Genomic DNA, 18,837 nt, shown 5'->3' with positions numbered 1-18,837 from the left:
ATGAGATGCCCCCCCTCCATTTGGGGTCAGGGAGGAGAGGTGCACACCCCTTTACATTACAAAATTCCCCGACGGTTTAGGGTGTCCCTCAGCCCCCCCCCCCCCTAATGTGCAGCCTACCATTTTCAATTTTTTTATTTGTTGACCAAACTTCCCTTGGAACAGATGGGCACTTTGGTGTGCCAATCTGCCCAACCTTACTGCCCCACCCACTGGGGCCTTTCTCACATATTTTGGTGGCCCTCTCCCTCCCCAGGAATTTTGTTCAAGCGCACACCATACAGATTTGGGCCTACGGTGTGCAAGCCACCAAGGAGAACTGGGAACCCCATGCATTTGTGAAAAGAGGACACCTGTGGGAATCCACAGAGGTCTGACTTGCGCAAAGCTGCCCAGAATGTATTACCCAGAACATGCGAAGTATGTCTGTTCAGGCCGTAAGCATAAAACTCCTGTGTACCATGGCTCTGTTTTTGGCTTGTAGTATTGTTTGTTTTGTGAAACATTACACAAAATGTGAGATTTCCTAACTGCAAGAGTCGGGGGGGAATGTAGCGGAGCATTGTTTTTCTCCAAAATTCATACAAGCCATTGCCGTACCAGGCCAGCCACATCCCTTTTTTTTCCCGGTCATTTTCCCTCTTTTCCCCCAAATTATGGAATTTTTCCCTAAATAGTTGTTGCCTGACCTGCGCAAATCACCCCTTCCTAAACTTGGATATTTGTCTAATTTTGCAGAAATGTATGCCTTTCTGTCCTCTCATTCAGCTTTCCTACCCCTTTCTTCCATTCCGCCCACGCACATCCTATTGGGGGAAAAAAGGCCAAAATCACCTTCCTCGAACAAAATGGTTGATAACCACATCAAAACAATTTTATTTCGTTTCCACTCAACCTGTTCTAGAAAGCCAGGAAATTGGGGAATTCGGCACAGCAAACCATTTGTTCCTAGCTCTTACAAGGAAAAAAACACAGACTTCTTTGTACATAATTTTATTGGCATTTCTTTCCCTTTTTTGGTTCTATTCTCTCAGCCCTTAAAGCAAACTAGGATTCCTGGGTGGCGTTACGACCGCCTACATGTGGGGAAAAAGAGGCCAAATTTGGCCGAGAGATCTCATGTAACAAAAAAGTTACAAGCCATTGAATGGCGACATACCAAGATCACCAAAAAAGGCCTTGGCACTGGGGGGAAGCTGGTGGGGGGGGGCATGGCAATTGAGGGGTCAAGGCTCCTAACATTGAAAACAGTCCTACTCATAGCATTAACATCAGCCCGCAGGGTAAGTGAGTTGCAGGATCTTTCTTGCAAGCCTCCTCATACTACTTTCTATAAAGATAGTCATCCTCAAGGTAAAACTATCTTTTCTACTGGAGGTAGTCTCCGACTTCAATCTGTCGCAAAAGATAACGCTACCAACCTTCTAACTTCCTCCTCATTCAAGTAAAGAGGAGGAGAGACTACATAGATTATACCCGAAAAGGGCTCTAAGCTTTTGCATTCAAGAATGGCTAAATTCCGACAGGTTGATCAACTTTTTATTGGATATACTGGCCCCAAATTACGCCTGGCAGTCACCAAACAAACAATATCCAGTAGATCATACTGGCTATTGGAGAATGTTAAAGACTTACGGGAAAAGACTCGCCGGAATTGCCAAGAGCTCATTCCACAAGGGACATGGGAACCTCTGCGGCTCTTCTAAGGGGTGTACCAATAAATATCTGTCTTTCATTCACACATTTGTCAAACACTACTGTTTGGATTCTTCCTTCACTCAAGTAGGACTTTTTGCTAAGGCCGTCCTCTATTCAGTCCATGATTAAATTGATAGATACTCCCACCTCCAAATGCTTTGGGAGTCTATCACAAGATGAGGAATACGTGAGCGGACAAAATCCATTTGAAGAAGTTACTTACTCCTGATAATGTTCTTCTGATTGGATGTTCCTCCCACGTATTCCTCATCGCCGCTCCCAGCCTACCCCGCCGTACAATTTGTGTATTACACTCTGCACTTTCTTAGAGCTTGTCGTACTGGGCACGCCTGGTTAATTCCTCGAAAAAGGGTAAGAGAAAACCAGAACTGAAGTCAACGGGCGTTGCATGCACTTTTTATACTGACAAAGTAGACGCTCGATGGATGCCCTCGAGGGATATGGACGCAACGACATCGCATACAGCACCCTCTGACGAGTATCGTTTTTTCAAAAGCAGCAAAGCTGGCGAGATATAATATCACAAGATGAGGACCTCATGGGAGGAACATCCAATCAGAAGAACGTTATCAGGGCGAAGTAACTTGTTCTTTTCAGTGATCCATTCCGGTGCAATTTGACTGTTGTATTGATATTCCGAAGTGCAGTTTATTCTGCCAGGTCAGCGCGTTATAAATTAAGGTAATAGAAATCTCAAAATGTGCTGTAATGTACTGTCACCATAAACTCCAGTACTTTACGAACCTTAAAAATGTGTTCAAGTATTTGCACACTGGCCATTTGCAATCCGTAAATAAAAACAGTTCTTCTAACACAGAAACCCCAAGTCCCCTTAGTATGTTGATTACTCGCAAACTTTTCATTCAGGTACTGTGTTGAATTTACAGCGTGATGTAAGATGTGATGTCAAAGTGTGTAATCTATTTTCGCACACTTGTTGGCAATAGACCTAGTAAAATGACTGCAGTTACTTTTTACTTGGTCTAATACTTCACCGAACCAGCTTGACAAAGTCAGTCTCATGGACTGTTTAGGCGCAGTTTGAAGGGCTGCTACATGAATAGTGTTGGAGTGGTGGTCATTTTCTGGAAATGACGCCATTTTGAGACTTCTGATTTTGTTTCATTGTTCCTCATTCTAAGTTCCCATGTCATTATGTTGTCTGCACAGTTTTACAAACCAATTTTGCCTAAGGAAAATGGGTAATGCATTCCTACGTTATTCCGTACCATGACCACACCATTTCGCTGTTTTTTTTTTTTTTTTACAAATTCATTTCATGCAGTGTAGAGGTCTCCCGAGACCAGGGCTTGACTTGCAGTTTGTGAATTGTGCACCTGCTCTCGGAAATTGATCTGAGCCTAAGGAGGTGAGAAGCAGGGAAGGGTGAAGGACAAAGTGGGAACAGCTACAGACAAATGGATTATTAATTGATGAGGCATAGGTCAGGCAGGAAGAATGGGGAATTCTAGCTTGTATCCATATTTCTGATGCTTGTTAATCTGCTTAGAATCACATGCTGTGCATATGGTCCTACATCCAGTGGTAACCGCGAAGTATTGCATCTTGTCTTTCGGGGGACCGAAAGGGGACGTCGGCATAGGTGTCTGAAACACTATCCCTATTGTGACGTGTGTAGTACCCAAAATCCCTCACGCGCCGAGGTCACTCAGATTGTTTTTTTCCGCCCAGATAACTGGTCGCCCTATAGCGGAGCTCTTCATGAGACATTGTTTATCTTACCGAATTGTCGGTTTAATCCCCGTTAAGTCACTTCGCCTATCAAGAACATCTTCGACGAAGACTACGGGGGAATCGTCTGCGGCTGTGGGTTCCGGCACCTAAGATCCGGCGTTCGGACCTCCACGTGGTCGGGCCTTCTGGCCGGCCTACACAGTAGGGAGAGTGGGCTCGGGGTTTGCCATACTGCTATGTCTTTCCACTTTTCCACTTCTTTCCTTTTTGGTCTGGTCACCCTTCCCTTCTGCTATGGAAAGGACTCCATTTAGATTCTGCCCTGTGTGAAGGGTCAGATATCCGTGAAAAGACGAGCACACGTCGTGTAACGCTTGTCTCCCCCTAGTGCTCTAAAGCGGTGTCCGGCGTATAAACTCCTAAACCCCTAAAGGAGCGCCGGTTGAAGCGGTGGGCCGCGTGCGGAATGTCACGCGTGGAGCCTTCCTCCCCTGCCGCGACACCAGCCGAGAGTGACGGGGGTACATCGGATGACCAAACGTCCAACGCGGATGTTATATACCTTGAGGCGGACTATTATAGAGCCGCCACGCCCGCCCCTGACCCTTCCAGGCTCGACTCTGGTCTTGCTACAGGATCACACCCAGTGACAGGGGCGTACAATCGCACCGCACAAAGCATACAACCCAAGCGCCCTCCTCGACGACTCCGGCGAAGAAGGCAAAAGCGCCATCGGATCGATCTGATCCGAAGCCTTCCCCGCATCCGCAAGCAGCGCATGACGACTGGGCTTAACAAACATCACAAGGGCGCTACTCCCCAAACTACACACGCCGAAGTTTCTGAACAAGAAACTTCGACAAGTTTCAAGATTTCCAAGGCCCGTGCAGGCCCGAAAACTACGAGTAGGCCTCTACCCGAGAAGCCATCATCGGAGGCGTTGTCTCCCGAAGATTTGGTGGCTCTCAGTAAGAGCATCAAAAGGATTGCTACGGCGGTGGGCCTAGTACCGGGTTCGCCCACAGTTATGGGCCAAACCGCCAAAAGGTTTTCCACAGATTTGAAAGACGATCCCGAAGACTCTTACGAAGAAAGCCAGGTACCCCTCTCAAGCACCCTGAGGAGATCCTCTCAACGCCTTAGGGCGGAGGACCCGGTTCCTGCTCAGCTGGGTCTATTTGGGTCATCCAAGTGGACCACGGAGCAATTTGAGGGGTATATGGATCGGCTAGAGCAGTTTTTCAGGGCTTCTGATCAACCTCTGCCGAAAAAAGCTTGGGTAGACCCTAACCCTCAAACACAAGTTGCCCAACACCTAGATGTTCAACACTATGTTAATTATCAAGAAGATGTCCAGAAAGACACGTATAGAGACATCTATACAGAAGAAGAGGAGGCTTCTTTTCTGGACAATTATGGGGAAGATCAAGACGCAACGGACAACTGGGAGGACACCCAGCAGGATGAGCACAATTCTGATATTGTTTGCCTCGACTCTCCCCCATCCACACTGGTTCGACAAGCTTCCCCGGTGGATGATCAAACGGCTTTCAACAACATGTTGAAAAAAGCAGCAGAATTCTTTAAAATTGCCAGCCTTGAAGCCTTCCCCGAACAGGATTTCGCGGAAAACATTAATGACAAGCCTCCGGCAAGCCAGTCTATCCGTCTCTTGAGCTCTGTAAAGAGACGGCTGACCCCTTCCTTACTCACACCCGCTCAGACCAGGGCTGTGAACCCAAGGGTCGATAAACTTTTCCAGCCCTCCCCCCACCGACCCGCTTTATATCAGAGGGCACGCAATCCCAGACTCGCTGGTGGTGACCAACACTCGCAAGAGAGCAGTAGTTCCCCTTGCCACGGGAGAGTCCCCACCGGACAAAGAGTCCAAAAGGTTGTATGCCTTAGGCAAACTGGTCACATCGGCGGCGGCTTATACCGTCTGGATTGCCAATAACACGACGTTACTGGCAAGCTACGTCGACGCCCAATTGAACCTACTCCAGGAAGGCCATCAGGAGGTTCCGGAACCAACCAGAGCCAAGCTTCTCGCCATTGTCTCGGAGGGCAAACTTGCCAATTAAAATGTTGTAAAGAATACCCTGGACTGAGCAGAGACAGCAGGCAGGTCTCTCACACAGGGTACTCTCCTAAAGAGACACACGTGGCTGCGCATGTCGGGCTTCAGGCCTGAGACCCAGGCATCCATCATCAACAAACCCATAGAAGAGGCCAACCTCTTTGGGAAGGCGGTAGACGATGCGTTGGAGACAGCCAAGAAGGAGCATGAGACTATTAAGTCGCTGCACCAGATTTCCCAAAAACCCTCTTCACAGAGGGGCAGCAATTCTCGGCGGTCCTTTCGAGGACAAGCCCGCGCCGCTCAAAATAATTTCGGCACGGGCAACTTAAACTCAAGTCAACCGGCTGCAAGCCCCACTTACTACCCCCAGAGGGGTCAGAAGCGCGGAAAGAATGGAGGCATAGGCTCCAATTCCAAAGGTACGTCAACCTCGGGTCGGAAATGACCACCAAGTTCAGGTCCCTTCCCATGTCCCCCCGGTCGGGGGGGCAATTAACATCTTTACTCAAGGCATGGGAGGGGATAACTTCAGACCAGTGGGTATTAAAGACGGTCGCCCACGGTTATTGCGTGGAATTCGCCTGACCCCCACAGTTCAGACTGCCGAAACATCGACACCTTTCACCGGATCATCTGCAGATCCTGGTCCAAGAGGTGGAGGCGCTGCTGGGAAAGGACGCCATAGAAGCCGTCCCGATTCTTCAGGTAAACAAGGGTATCTATTCAATATACTTCCTTGTACCCAAAAAGGATCTCACCATGCGTCCTGTTCTAGACCTGCGCCCAGCGAACAAGTTCATAAAGCCCCAGAGGTTTCGCATGGTAACACTGCAAGAGGTGATCCCATTGCTAAAACAAGGGGACTTCATGACAACATTGGATATGAAAGATGCATACTTTCATATTTCAATGCTGCCAGCGCACAGAAAATTCCTAAGGTTCGTGATTCAGAACAAACACTACCAGTTCAAGGTACTCCCCTTCGGCATAGCCTCGGCGCCAAGGGTGTTTACCAAGGTCCTGGCAGTGGCAGCAGTACACCTGCGCAGACTTTCAGTTCCAGTTTACCCTTACCTCGACGATTGGCTCATCACGGGGGACTCGTTCGACGTGTGTTTTTCGAACACCCAAAAGACAGTAGACCTACTGTTCAGCCTGGGATTTTCTATCAACGAAAAGAAATCCACCTTAGTCCCCAGCCAAGTAAAACAGTTCCTGGGGTCTCTAATTCGTACGGAAGACGGTCTAGTCTTCCCTTCCAGCGAGAGGGTTCAGAACATGCTCTCTCAAGTTCCTCAGTATGTAGCCAGTCGGGAAGTGACGGTACGCAAAGCTATGCGTTTGCTAGGAATGATGGCGTCGTGCATATACTTGGTCCCCCTAGCGCGGCTGCGCATGCGTCCCATGCAAGAGTGGCTCAACAGCCAGTGGTGTCAGGCCAGCGGACAATGGGAAGATCTGTTAGTTGTCTCGCCAGCCCTCGTTTTCTCTCTGCAGTGGTGGTCGAGGGAGAACCTCTTGAAGGGGAAAACCTTCACCACCCCTGCAGTGGAAGCCACTCTCACGACAGACGCATCTCTCACAGGGTGGGGGGCTCACCTGCTTCAACAGACAGCGCACGGAGTGTGGTCCCCTCAGGTAGCGTTCAACCAAATAAACCTACTGGAGCTACTGGCAGTGTTCAAAGCATTGAAAGCCTTTCAGGAGCAACTGCAAGGGAAGACAGTGCTGGTCCTAACCGACAGCACAACAGCAATGTATTACCTGAACAAACAGGGGGGCACTCACTCTCCAGGGTTATCCAAGTTGTCCCAAAACATCTGGACATGGGCTCTCAAACACAAGATGTTTCTGATATCCCAACATGTTCCAGGGGAACTCAATCTTCTGGCAGACGTACTCGGCAGAGATTTTCCTCTGCCAGAAGAACACGAATGGCGTCTGCACGAAGACATTGTATCCAATGTCTTCGCAGAATGGGGGTTTCCAGAGATCGATCTGTTGGCTACTCAGGAGAACGCCCAATGCCCACATTACGCCTCCAGGTATCCCCAGAACCGATCCAAGGGGAACAGTCTCTGGATAACTTGGTCGGGGAAATTTGTTTACGCTTCTCCCCCCCCCCCCAGACTCCCCTTCTGAACAAGATAGTACACAAGATGCAACAGGAACCAGTCACCATGATTCTGGTGGCTCCCATTTGGGCCCGCCAACCCTGGTTCGCGCACCTGATGGAAATGTCCCTCTCCCCACCAGTCAAGCTGCCCTTCCCGTACAACATGTTGTCTCAGGACAGGGGGGAGACTCTGCACCCGTGCCCACAAACTCTGAACTTAGCAGCCTGGCTCCTGAGGTCTTAGAGTTTGGACATCTGCAACGCCCTCAAAGATGCATGGACATACTGAGGGAGGCAAGAAAGCCTAACACGCGTTATTGCTATGCCAGCAAATGGAAACGTTTTGTCATCTGGTGCAGTTCCAAAGGCGTCAATCCCACCGATTGCTCGCTGTCGCACATTGTGCTATATCTAACCCATCTGTTGGACTCTGGGTTCGTCTTCAATTCCTTAAAGGTTCACCTAGCGGCGTTGTCAGCCTACACCATGTCACAGCAGAAGGTGTCCTGGTGGAAAATACCTGTGATTAAAGCCTTTATGGAAGGGGTTAAAAGAATGTATCCCCCCATCACTCACCTAGCCCCTGGGTGGGATCTAAATGTAGTTTTAACTAGGCTCATGGGACCCCCTTTTGAGCCTATGCATAAAGCTAGTCTGAAAGACCTGACTTGCAAGACAGCCTTTCTAGTAGCTATCACTTCTATCAGAAGAGTCGGCGAACTACAGGCCCTCTCGGTCTTGGACCCCTTTGTTACAGTCCACAAAGATAAGTTAGTTCTGCGCACTCATCCCAGATTTGCGCCGAAATTTATTTCGAAGTTCCATGTGAACCAATCAATCGAACTACCCACGTTCTTCCAGAGAACTACTAACATGGCCGAAAGAAGCCTTCACACACTAGATGTGCGCGGGGCAGTCATGTTCTACATGGATAGAACCAAACCACTGAGGAAAACTAAACATTGTTTGTTTCAGTGGCAGCTGGTAGAGAAGGGGACCCTGTCTCTAAATCAGCAATATCAAGGTGGATTGTCAAATGCATTACACTGTTACACTCGTGCAAAGAGAGAACTGCCCTTCAAGCCTAGAGCACATTCTACTCGAGGCACTGGGGCATCCATAGCATTCATTGCAAATGTTCCCCTAGAGTCCATTTGCAAAGCGGCAACCTGGAGTTCTGCACACACCTTTTACAAAACACTATTGCCTAGACACTGATTCTAGGTCTGATTCTCAGGTGGGACAAGCAGTACGAAGACATCTCTTTTCTACTGTTCCTTCTCACAACCCACCTCCAACTTCCGGGTACTGCTCGCTAGTCTATGCACAGCATGTGATTCTAAGCAGATTAACAAGCATCAGAAGACATGCATTACTTACCGTAAAAGCATTTCTGATGATTGGATCTGCTTAGATTCACATGCGCCCTCCCTGCCTCCCTGCTTGGGGTGGAAGGAACATAGACTTCTTACCACTTTCTCTCTTCATGTACTCACTCACTATAGCCTTGGGCTCCCTCATGGCAGAAAAAATACAATCGGTGGGACCTCCGCGCGTGAGGGATTTTGGGTACTACACACGTCACGATAGGGATAGTGTTTCAGACACGCCTATGCCGACGTCCCCTTTCGGTCCCCCGAAAGACGAGATGCAATACTCTGCGGTTACCAATGGATGTCGGACCATATGCACAGCATGTGAATCTTAGCAGATACAATCATCAGAAATGCTTTTACGGTAAGTAATGCATATCATACTTGTGTGCCAAACCCATTCCAGGTCACAGAAGAGTATGAAGTAAGCCAATATGAGGGAGCAAAATGGCAAAGGGACCATAGCTTGGTGGCAGAATATAGATACTGAAATAACAAGTACTGTTAGGTGGTGTATGGTGTTTTATTAGCTTGTGATGTGCTCAACTGTTGCCTTGAGGCCCGGTGTCTTGTTTAGGTACGGATATCGCCTCCCAAATCCTGCCACAGTAGGTTAATATTCGTACTGTCGAGTTTTAGGCTGAAAAAGAGGACTGTCACAAGCAAAGTAGAAAAGTGAGTGTTGGTGAGGAAGAGGAAAGGAAAAGTAACAGGAGTTTGTGTGGGCCCAACATTCGCATGCTAAACCTGCTTGTTCATCCCTGACCCTCCATTCTAAAACAGAATGGGGATGCCCGGGTGCTCTGAGAAAATAAGCTGAGGAGCAGCAAGCAAATAGTGTAGCGGGGAGTAAGTGAACCTCCCTCAGAATGAAATGCTCTATTGGCTGCTTCTCTATGCTTCTAAACAAAATAGCTGTACATGAAATTTTGAAATGTGTATTAATACACAGGCTCCCGTGGATGCTTTCAGGTATTATCTAGTTTATTCCTTCAGTCAATCCTTTTCTCAGGATGGGAGAGTAATATCTTCTGCATATTGTGCTTCAACATACCCATGCATCACACATGACAATAGCTAAGCTTCACTGCCATGGTGCATTGCGGTGGCTAGCTGTCATGACTAAGAGCATCCATTGAAAAGCTGGCTAATATTCTGATCCTATTGCTGTTCAGTGCATGGTTTTTAAAATGTGATAATTGAAGGCACCTATGGAGAGTGGTGAAACGCCCACAATAATGCATGCAGCTAGCTCATGTGCACAATACCTGTACATATGTATTTTTACATTTGTGAAATGCTGCTTTATACATTTCTTGTATAAAGACTATTCAACTAATCATGGTGAACTTAAAAAGGCTAAACTGTTAGGAAGCTGAGCAGGAACAGGGAGAACCACAATGCTTCTAGAATTACAAAGCCTATGTCTTCATATTTAATGTGGATTCAGATGTTTTAAGTTGGTCAAATGATTTTGCATTTTAGAGATTATTCCAACATGTTACACATTTTATTTGTATACAGTTCATAGAACGTATACAACATCACATATTAAAATAGTACGTCATACACATGTCATCTGTCGAACATTTTACTTGAACATTTAGGAACTGAGTACAATGGTTAATTTTTTAAGTTGAGTAGCACATTTTTATGCAGGTGATTCTCTGAACGTGGTGGAAGTGTTTGACCCTATTGCCAACCGCTGGGAGAAGTGCCAGCCCATGACAACGGCACGCAGTAGAGTCGGCGTGGCTGTTGTGAACGGACTCCTGTATGCCATTGGTGGTTATGATGGCCAGTCAAGATTAAGTACAGTGGAGGTTTATAACCCGGAGGCAGACACATGGACCAAAGTTGGCAGCATGAACAGCAAGCGAAGGTAGATATTTAAATGCTATTGTACCCAATTTTTCTGGCTTTCTTTATTCCATCATGGGTCTAACGTGACACCTGCTCACATAATCAGTTGGCTCACAACCAGCATTTCATTCAGTCTCCATTGGTTTGCCATTTGCTTTTTTTATGTATGTGCTATGGGCATGATTTTATATGTATGGACCTTATTTAGCAGACTGTTTGCCCGGTTTTTATTTTGTTTCAATTTAAAAACGTACTAACTCTTCTAGGCTGTTTTAAGAATGTGTCAGTTAACCATTTTATGACTTGATAGGAGTTTGTCTGGAATTGAAAATGTTTTAATATGTACAGATCTGCATTGTCAAAATTAGATCTTTAAAACGGGGACAAATAATACATTTTTCATCTTTGTGCATGGTTGCTAAATGAATTGCTACATTTCAATTTGGTTTGAATGTAATATGGTATCTCCCAGAAAAGGGATCTTTGTTTGATCAATTAAATGGTTCATGGAATGCACAATATACATGGTTCAACAAACTTCTGCAAGGTCCAATAAGAGTTGAATAAAAAGCAATTTGTCATCACGGACTACTTTCAATGTTGGATAGGGACATATTTGAAAATCTGCCACTGCAAAGTACTAGTGTTCTCACTGGTGCTCCCAAGGGTGGCTTGGCCCACCACCGGTAGCCACATTTAAAAAGGTTAAAATCTAAAGTAAGATGAGTAATTGAAAACGCTGAAGATGTTAGTCCTTTTCCACTAAATATTCCAGGATTGTATGGTATACTTTTCTATTCCAACTCCGCCCTTGAAAACGGGGGTGGGGGGAGGTGGGGCGCGGTTGGATTTTGGAACCCTGTAGATGGAGCAGTATGAAGTGTCCCGTAGTGACTTGAGAGAATACGTGGGTCAGGGAGCTTTGTTCGCTAGCATTTTTTTATATTTGTGTCTGTTGTGCAATCTGCTAAGAGCTTCAGGGGAGCTTTGACGTATGAAACACACATGTATCATTGAAAACCACTGGAAGACGCATCAACAGCAATGTCTGCCTTTCATTCTTCCACTCAGCATCAAGAACTGGGTGAAATCTACAGTGTCAATTACAAAAAACTTAATTTAGCACAAACTCCTCCTAAAGAAATTTCAGGGAGAAGAGATCAACTGTTTCCCCAAAACTTTTTTTTTCTCATTAGAACTCAAGAACTAGATATAAGGATTTTTTTTTCAGCAAACCCAATCAATGCTATATTGTCTGTTTTAAGGTGGATTTTCAGAATCAACCCTGTGAGCAGATTCTGAGAGTCCACCCTATTCTGGTGAACAAGAGAAGACCCCAATGTACACCCAAACTCTAAGGTATGTGACTGAGCAGTAAGACTTAGACTTAGGGGAGTGTGGGGGTGGTGAAGGATTCACACACAGCACTCCTAATAATTCAAGTTAGGCAGACTGTATAAAATACAGTAATATTTATTAGGCTTTTGGCAAACTCTTTGTAATGAGAATCGCAGGTAAGTAAACTAAACATAGGATGTAGGAGATTTTACCACAGCATTTTCCATCGTAGTAGATTTCATTTAGTTTTTTCCAATTGATTTTGCCAAAAATATATGTGGGGGCGTGTGTTTAGGTTAATAATTCATGTAGGACAGATAAAGGGGACTGCAGGGATTCCCCTCACTGCATATATTGTCGGCAAAAACACCCATAAAAATATTTGATAATCTACTTTGGCAAAAAAACTCGACAAGATCACATAGAACCCTAAGCATGTACTATCGACCTATGTTAATCCACCTTCGGGTGCTCTGGCAAAAGAGCACAGCACTTTCAAATATTTATATCAGATAGTAGAAAACTGTTAAAGTAGTAAAATCAGTGAAGAAAACAAAGTGCAGCCATACACAAAGTAGAAATTGTTAGTAACGTAAAGAGCAGAAAAACACTATTACACTGCCATATAAAAAATAAGGCACTATGCTTAAAGTCCTTCCCTGATGAAGGAAATGGGGTCTAATGCCCTAAAGTTCCCAATATCCCAAGTTGGCCCTGTGTAGAAGTTAGGAACCTTGCAAGTAGGTGAAAAAAAGTGGTGATAAAGCCAACATGTTGGTGCAAGATTTCCTATGTATTTGTAATTAAAAATCACAGGGAAAGCGATGCATTATTTGGCACAAAACACTTAAGAGAATTTACCATTGATAACAGAGCGGAGGACATGGGTCCTTTCCAGTGGGATGAGTGAATGTGACTTCAAGACAAGATGTTGCAGGTGAAGGTGAAAACGTAAACCAGGGACAAGGACAGGAAATAATGACACAGGCAAGGGATGGTGGAGAAAGTGATGAAGGGTGTATAGGTGACAGAAAAGTGCTGTAGGGTTGGGCACAGAGAGAGGAAAACTGCTTCAGAAAGAAGAGGTTTTAGGTTATATTTAAATAGTGCTAGAGTTCGAGCAGTACAAAGAGGGAGAGCATTTCAGAGTAGGGCAACGAGGGCAGAGTGTGGAAAAGACAGGGAGCACAGTGGGCTCGAGGGTGGCAAGGAGGTGAGGGTCTTGAGCAAGGAGGAGAGTAGAGAGATGAGCAGATAAGGAGGGTGAGGTGAGTCCATGGATAGTTTTGATGATAAGTTTATACTTAGCAATTTGGTTTATAGATAACCAGCCAGTCTGGCGACGGGCAGAGGGGGAAGAGGTAAAGCGAGAAAACAGAGTGGACCGCGAAGTTGAGGACTTTGTCCAGAGGTGAAAGGGTATCATTGTAAAGGCCATAGTGGAGACTGGCACAGTCTGATCTAGAAAGGACCAAGGATAGGATTAGTTGTTTAGCAGTATTGAAAGGAAGATGACAGATTTTTCTGATATTGAAGAGGTTGAGAATGGCTGCTGTGGCAGATTTGGAGATGAAGAATGAGAAGTTATGTGATGGGCCGAACATGACACCAAGGTTATGAGCGGAAGCAGAGTAAGGAAGGTGGTCGGAAGAGGGAGAGAGTCTGTTTGGCTGGAAAGTAGAGAAGTTCAGTTTTAGTAGTTGAGCACGAGTGAATGAGACGCCATCCAATATATGATGGCGGAGAGACAGGTTTAACATTTTTGACAACAGCTCGTCGGATAAGGAGTGCAAAGGGAGGAAGATCTAAGTAGCAGCAACAGAGTTGATAGAAGAAGCCGTAAGAAATCAGGGTTCCAAGAACTGAAGCATAGGGAGTAAAGAGAATTGGACCAAGGAGAGACCTTCAGGGACCTCCAACAGTAAAGTGGGTGAGTGGTTAGATGAGGCTTTTGCAGGACACCTGAAGGCGTCTGGGGCAAAGGTATGTAGCAAACCAAGCAAGGGCCTTCTCTTATGCCAAGGAGAGATAATGTAGAGGGGTCAGATTGGTCGACTGATTTGATCGCAGCAGAGGGGTCGAGAATAATAAGAATAGATGTGTGCATGCTGAGAGGCAGAGATGAAGTTGCTGACATTGAGGACAGCTGCCTTTTGTAGAAGGCAGAGGTCAGGAGCCAGATTGAAGAGGGTGTCTGAGGGGGTTGAGTATCAAGGAACTCAGTGAGCCAATTGAATACCACTTGCTCTAGGATTTTGGATTAGTGTGGTAGGAGAAAGACAGTGCAAAGGTTTGCAGGACAGTTGGGATTTAGACTAGGTTTCTTAAGGAGAGGGATGACAGTAGCCGTCTATAGGATGAGGGAAAAGTGGCATTGTCAAGAGGAGTTGACGAGGCAAGTAAGATGTGGAGCAACACTGGGAGCTATGTGCTTCACAATGTACGTGGGCAGTGGGGGCACAAAGAGTTAGCCTTGAGGAGTAGGGCAATCTCATCAGGATGGATGGGGGGGCAAAGGAAGACATAGTAGCGACAAAGGAGGGTAGGCGTGGTGGAGAAAAGTGAGGAGGAGGAGGAGAGGTAGAAGGTACCGGGGGAGGGGATTGTGAATGGTAGACATTTTGGATGTAAAGTAGAGTAAGATCATTTGCAGAAAGAGTAGAGGAGAGATGGAGGTGGGTTTAGGAGGTTAGAGAATTGAGTTGAGCGATTTCTGGAGGCACTTAGGTTCGGAAGATTGATGCAAAATGTGTGAGGGATAGAAGTCCAGTTTGGCAGAGTCCAGGAATAGTTTTAAAGACCAGTGTGATAGAGTTGAAGATGATTGCAAAGCCTTTTCTGCATTGTTTTCAGGGTGTGGATGAGCGGTGTAATCCAGCGCTGTGGAGGGGTGGATTTAGGAGTTAGTGTAGTAAGAGGGTAGTGTGAGGCAGAGGGAGCATAAAGAGCACTGTGTGTTAGTGAAGGCTTCTTCAGTGGATGGAAAGTTGAGTTCAGTGTAGGAGGAGAGAGCGGTGTAGGACAGAGATGTAGTCGGTGAGTTTGGAGGAGCGAAACATTCCCTTAGTAATAGTTGTAGTATAAGGAGAGAGTGAGGAAGAAGCAGGAGTGGTGATTGAGGCAAAGACGATAGTGATCAGAGGTAGAAGGCACAGTAGAGATATTAGAGACAGACAGTTGAGAGGAGAATAAATAAGGTCGAGGGAGTTTCCATTTCAGTTGGTGGGCAGAGAGTGGACAGAAGACGGCAAGTGATTAAAGTCAGTGGATGGAGCAACAGAGATAGAGAGGAGGTTTAAGTCACCAATGACAATGAGATGATGATCAGGAGAGAGAGAGCGCAAGAGAGTTAATTAGTTGGGAGATTTGGCTGAAGAATTGACCTACCGGACCAGGTGACTGGTAGATAATATGTATGCCATAGGGGGCAGTGATTGTGGAGATTGTGTAGATTGTGTATTCAAGGGAGGGGAGTAGGAAAGATGGGAAATTTGGATTTGCTCAGGAGTCCTACACCACCAGCCCTGCCAGTGGGGAGAGTGAGTGAAGGTGTAGGCAGGGTAATGCAGGGCAGGAAGGGGTGCAGAATTGGAGGGAGAGATACAGATTTTAGTAAGAGTAATGAGGTCAAGAGAAGGAGAAATTAAAACTTCAGAAGTAAAGGAGGTTTTATTGCATACACTCATTCCAAAGAGCAATAGTGTGTGAGATGTAGAAGCAAAGGAGTCTGAGAAGTGGAGGCGCAGGGATAGATGGGAGAAGAGGATGTGTAATGGAAGTTGGGGTTTAAGTAGGTTTTGTGAACAGAAGGGTAGTGGAGTGAGAAGAGAGGTGGTATTGAGAGGAGATGATTGGGATGGGAAGAGGTGAGCTGGTTCTGAGCAGAGGAGAGTGAAGAGGGAAGTAGAATAGAAAGGAAGAAATGGCACAAGAAGTGCATGGCTTCAGAAGAAGCATGGAAAGGGTACTCGCAGACAAGTAGCTGGAAAAAAAGAAAAAGCTCATAGGTAAAGAGGCTGCTAAACGGCTGGTCTTCATTCCTTCACTGTTCTGCCCTTAACTGGGATGCCCATTGGGAGTCCAGAAGGGATGACACATGCTCATATCTGAACTCCTAGTCCATTGGTGGTTGGTCTCTCTCATATTGTCTCTGGTGTTGTTGGGATAAGGGGATTTCTTCTTTATTGATGTTCCCAGAAGGGCCCCTTATGGCCTTCAGCTTGAGATGGGGGCTGATCCACGATAGCCGCAGGTAGTGTTTCAAGTAGTGAAGAACAAAGCAAAGTTCTTTAGGGGTCCTTCCCCAATCCCACCACCTAATGTAAAGCCAAAGGGGGCTGAGGGATCTTTGTACAGAGCTACAATGGTCACGACCAGGCAAGGAAGCGGTACGGCTAAGACTTTGCAGCGTTACCACCTCTGGAAAGTGGGGGTAGAAACGGGTATGTAAACTCACCCCTTGTGCACGGATTCCGTCAGAATCTACTTATAAGGCTTCTAAATCCTCTGGGCCCACTTAGTGTCTTGAGTCCGATGAAGGGGGGGGTGAGTGGGTTGGTGGTCGCTGATGAAGAGTCACTTTTGGAGTCAGGATTTAGGTCTGGCTAGGTAGTGATTCTGCGCGCTGGCAAGAGTCTTCCTCGTACTGGACAGTTGGACGATCCTGGCACAATAAAGAGAAGGCCACCACAATACTGACGATCAGGGGCGACCCTCGTGACACGATTACATTACAACATTTGTATTGCGCACTGTGGTCCCTCAGGCATAAAGGCGCAGACCATTGAGACAGACAAGTTACAAAAAGCGTTTATCTCACGATGGCAGGTGAGTCAAAGGAGTCATTAACAGCAGGAGATCGAGACTAGGATTATGCAATGAGATACGTTTTTAGGTCTTTCTTGAAGGTCGACCGAGAGCTATGGAATCTTAGTGTTCGGTAGTTGATTCCACAGTTTTGGGGCAAACAAGTGGCATGCCCCCTTCTCGGCTTTGGAGGTTCTGCTTCTGGGGTGGTCCAGCAAGTTCTGTCCCCAGGACCTCAGCCCTCTTCCGTTAACTTTGTTGATGATGGAATCCTGCAGATATGATGACATAATCCCTTGTCTGCATTTAAATGTTATAGTGAGGATCCTGTATTTAACACGCGCTTCAATGGGAAGCCAGTAAAGAGACTGCCTTGCCTCCGTTACATGATCTCTTCATGAAAGACCCAGCACTACTCTTACCGCCCTGTTTTGACTAGTCTGTAGCCTATGCACATCACGTTTACAGATACCGGCCAATAGACTGCCACAGTAATCCATTTTAGCGCCACTGATGGCTCTAGCGATTTGTCTCCACGCTAGCCTGAGTAATGAGCGGCTTGAGAAGATAAAGCAATTTAATGTAATAAGCTGAAGCAGAAGCAACGCTGGTGACGTGAGAACTCGTGGCTAGTGATTGGTAAATCGCCCTAGAAATCTTAAATTTGGGGACTGGCATAATACGATCAGCCCCTAACCTGAAGGAACCAAAGTTACGGTCCAACTTTTTTATGGCAACTGAACTACCCACTATCATAAGTTCAGTTTTGCTTTTGTTTAAAGCCAGATTGTTGTTGAGCATCCAGTTCTTAATAATGTCAAAAATTCTGTTCAACTCAAGTTCATCCTGAGCGTGACAGCCTGAGAGCGGGACAACACATTGCGTGTCGTCCGCGTAGTTCGAGAACATAATTCCCTCTGCCTCTAAATCAGAAAAGAAAGGAGTCATGAAGATAGTGTAGAGCCACAGGGACGTACTGGCTCCCTGAGGAACCCCATAGCGGACCGGAATGGGTGAGGCCTCCGCTATATCCGAGCGTACTCTAACTCTGTTCTCCAAGAAGCATGCAATCCATGAGACCGCCTGAGGTGAGAAATTAGCCACTTCAAACAGTCTGGACATCAGAATTGAATGATCGACTAAATAGGGTCGCCTCGGTTCCAAAGCCCTGCCTGAAGCCTGATTGATGCAGTTTCAGGATAGGGTACAGGTTGCAGGCAGGAGACGGTGAAGAACAGTGATCAGGTGGTGGAAGGAGACACTTGTGGCAGAGACAACAAATCTGTTCTGCAAGTCCTCTTCATGCTGCAGGGCTGCAACGGCAGGGGAAAGCCTCTTGTCAAATAAGTCTCGGGTCTGCAGAGTTCAAGTGCAAACCCTGGGTGGCAACAGATGCAGTGATGTAGTCCTAGCAGGAGCTGGCCTGTCCACAGGGTATTCTCGGGACACCTCCGAAGGTTTCCAAGGTCGGGATCCTCGAGCATGGGTTGAGACTGGTGGTTCCCATCAGTCCTCTGGTCGAAGCACAGATGAAGGCCTTCAGGTAATCCGACCAAGGAGCAGGGCTTTTCTGGGATGGTTGCTGGAGGCAGTGCTGGTCTGCTGCAATGGGCCACAAGCCTTCAGCAATATGCTCCCCTTCAAAGGAGTCTTGGCTTCAACAACGCTCTGAAGAATGGCTGCAGGAGTCCGTTTATCCTAACATTGAGGTGGAGTCGCCCAGAGCCCAACAATGCTAAGGATCTGCACCAATTGTCGACCGCTGCCAGCCACCACATCTGCACAGAAACAAACACACTGACCAGGATGTGGGCTGGGACCAGACAGCACCTGTCCCCACATCC

The 18,837-nt window shown here is 46.6% G+C and overlaps 1 protein-coding gene across 3 annotated transcripts in view; it reads left to right on the top strand.

Annotated features, from left to right (window-relative positions):
* KLHL18 (kelch like family member 18) overlaps positions 1–18,837 on the top strand; it is a 590,797-nt gene that overhangs the window by 456,683 nt on the left and 115,277 nt on the right. For 2 of the 3 annotated variants that reach the window (XM_069645788.1, XM_069645786.1), the window contains one exon: positions 10,631–10,868. In XM_069645788.1, coding sequence (XP_069501889.1) covers positions 10,631–10,868 — 238 coding nt within the window. The remainder of the gene's footprint in view (positions 1–10,630; positions 10,869–18,837) is intronic. The other variant, XM_069645787.1, reaches the window with a different exon arrangement.

Source organism: Ambystoma mexicanum, chromosome 2p (genome assembly GCF_040938575.1).
Source record: "Ambystoma mexicanum isolate Mex_15411 chromosome 2p, UKY_AmexF1_1, whole genome shotgun sequence".
Lineage (NCBI taxonomy): Eukaryota > Metazoa > Chordata > Amphibia > Caudata > Ambystomatidae > Ambystoma > Ambystoma mexicanum.
The sequence above is the reverse complement of the archived record's forward strand: the minus strand, read 5'-3'. Positions and strand labels throughout refer to the sequence as shown.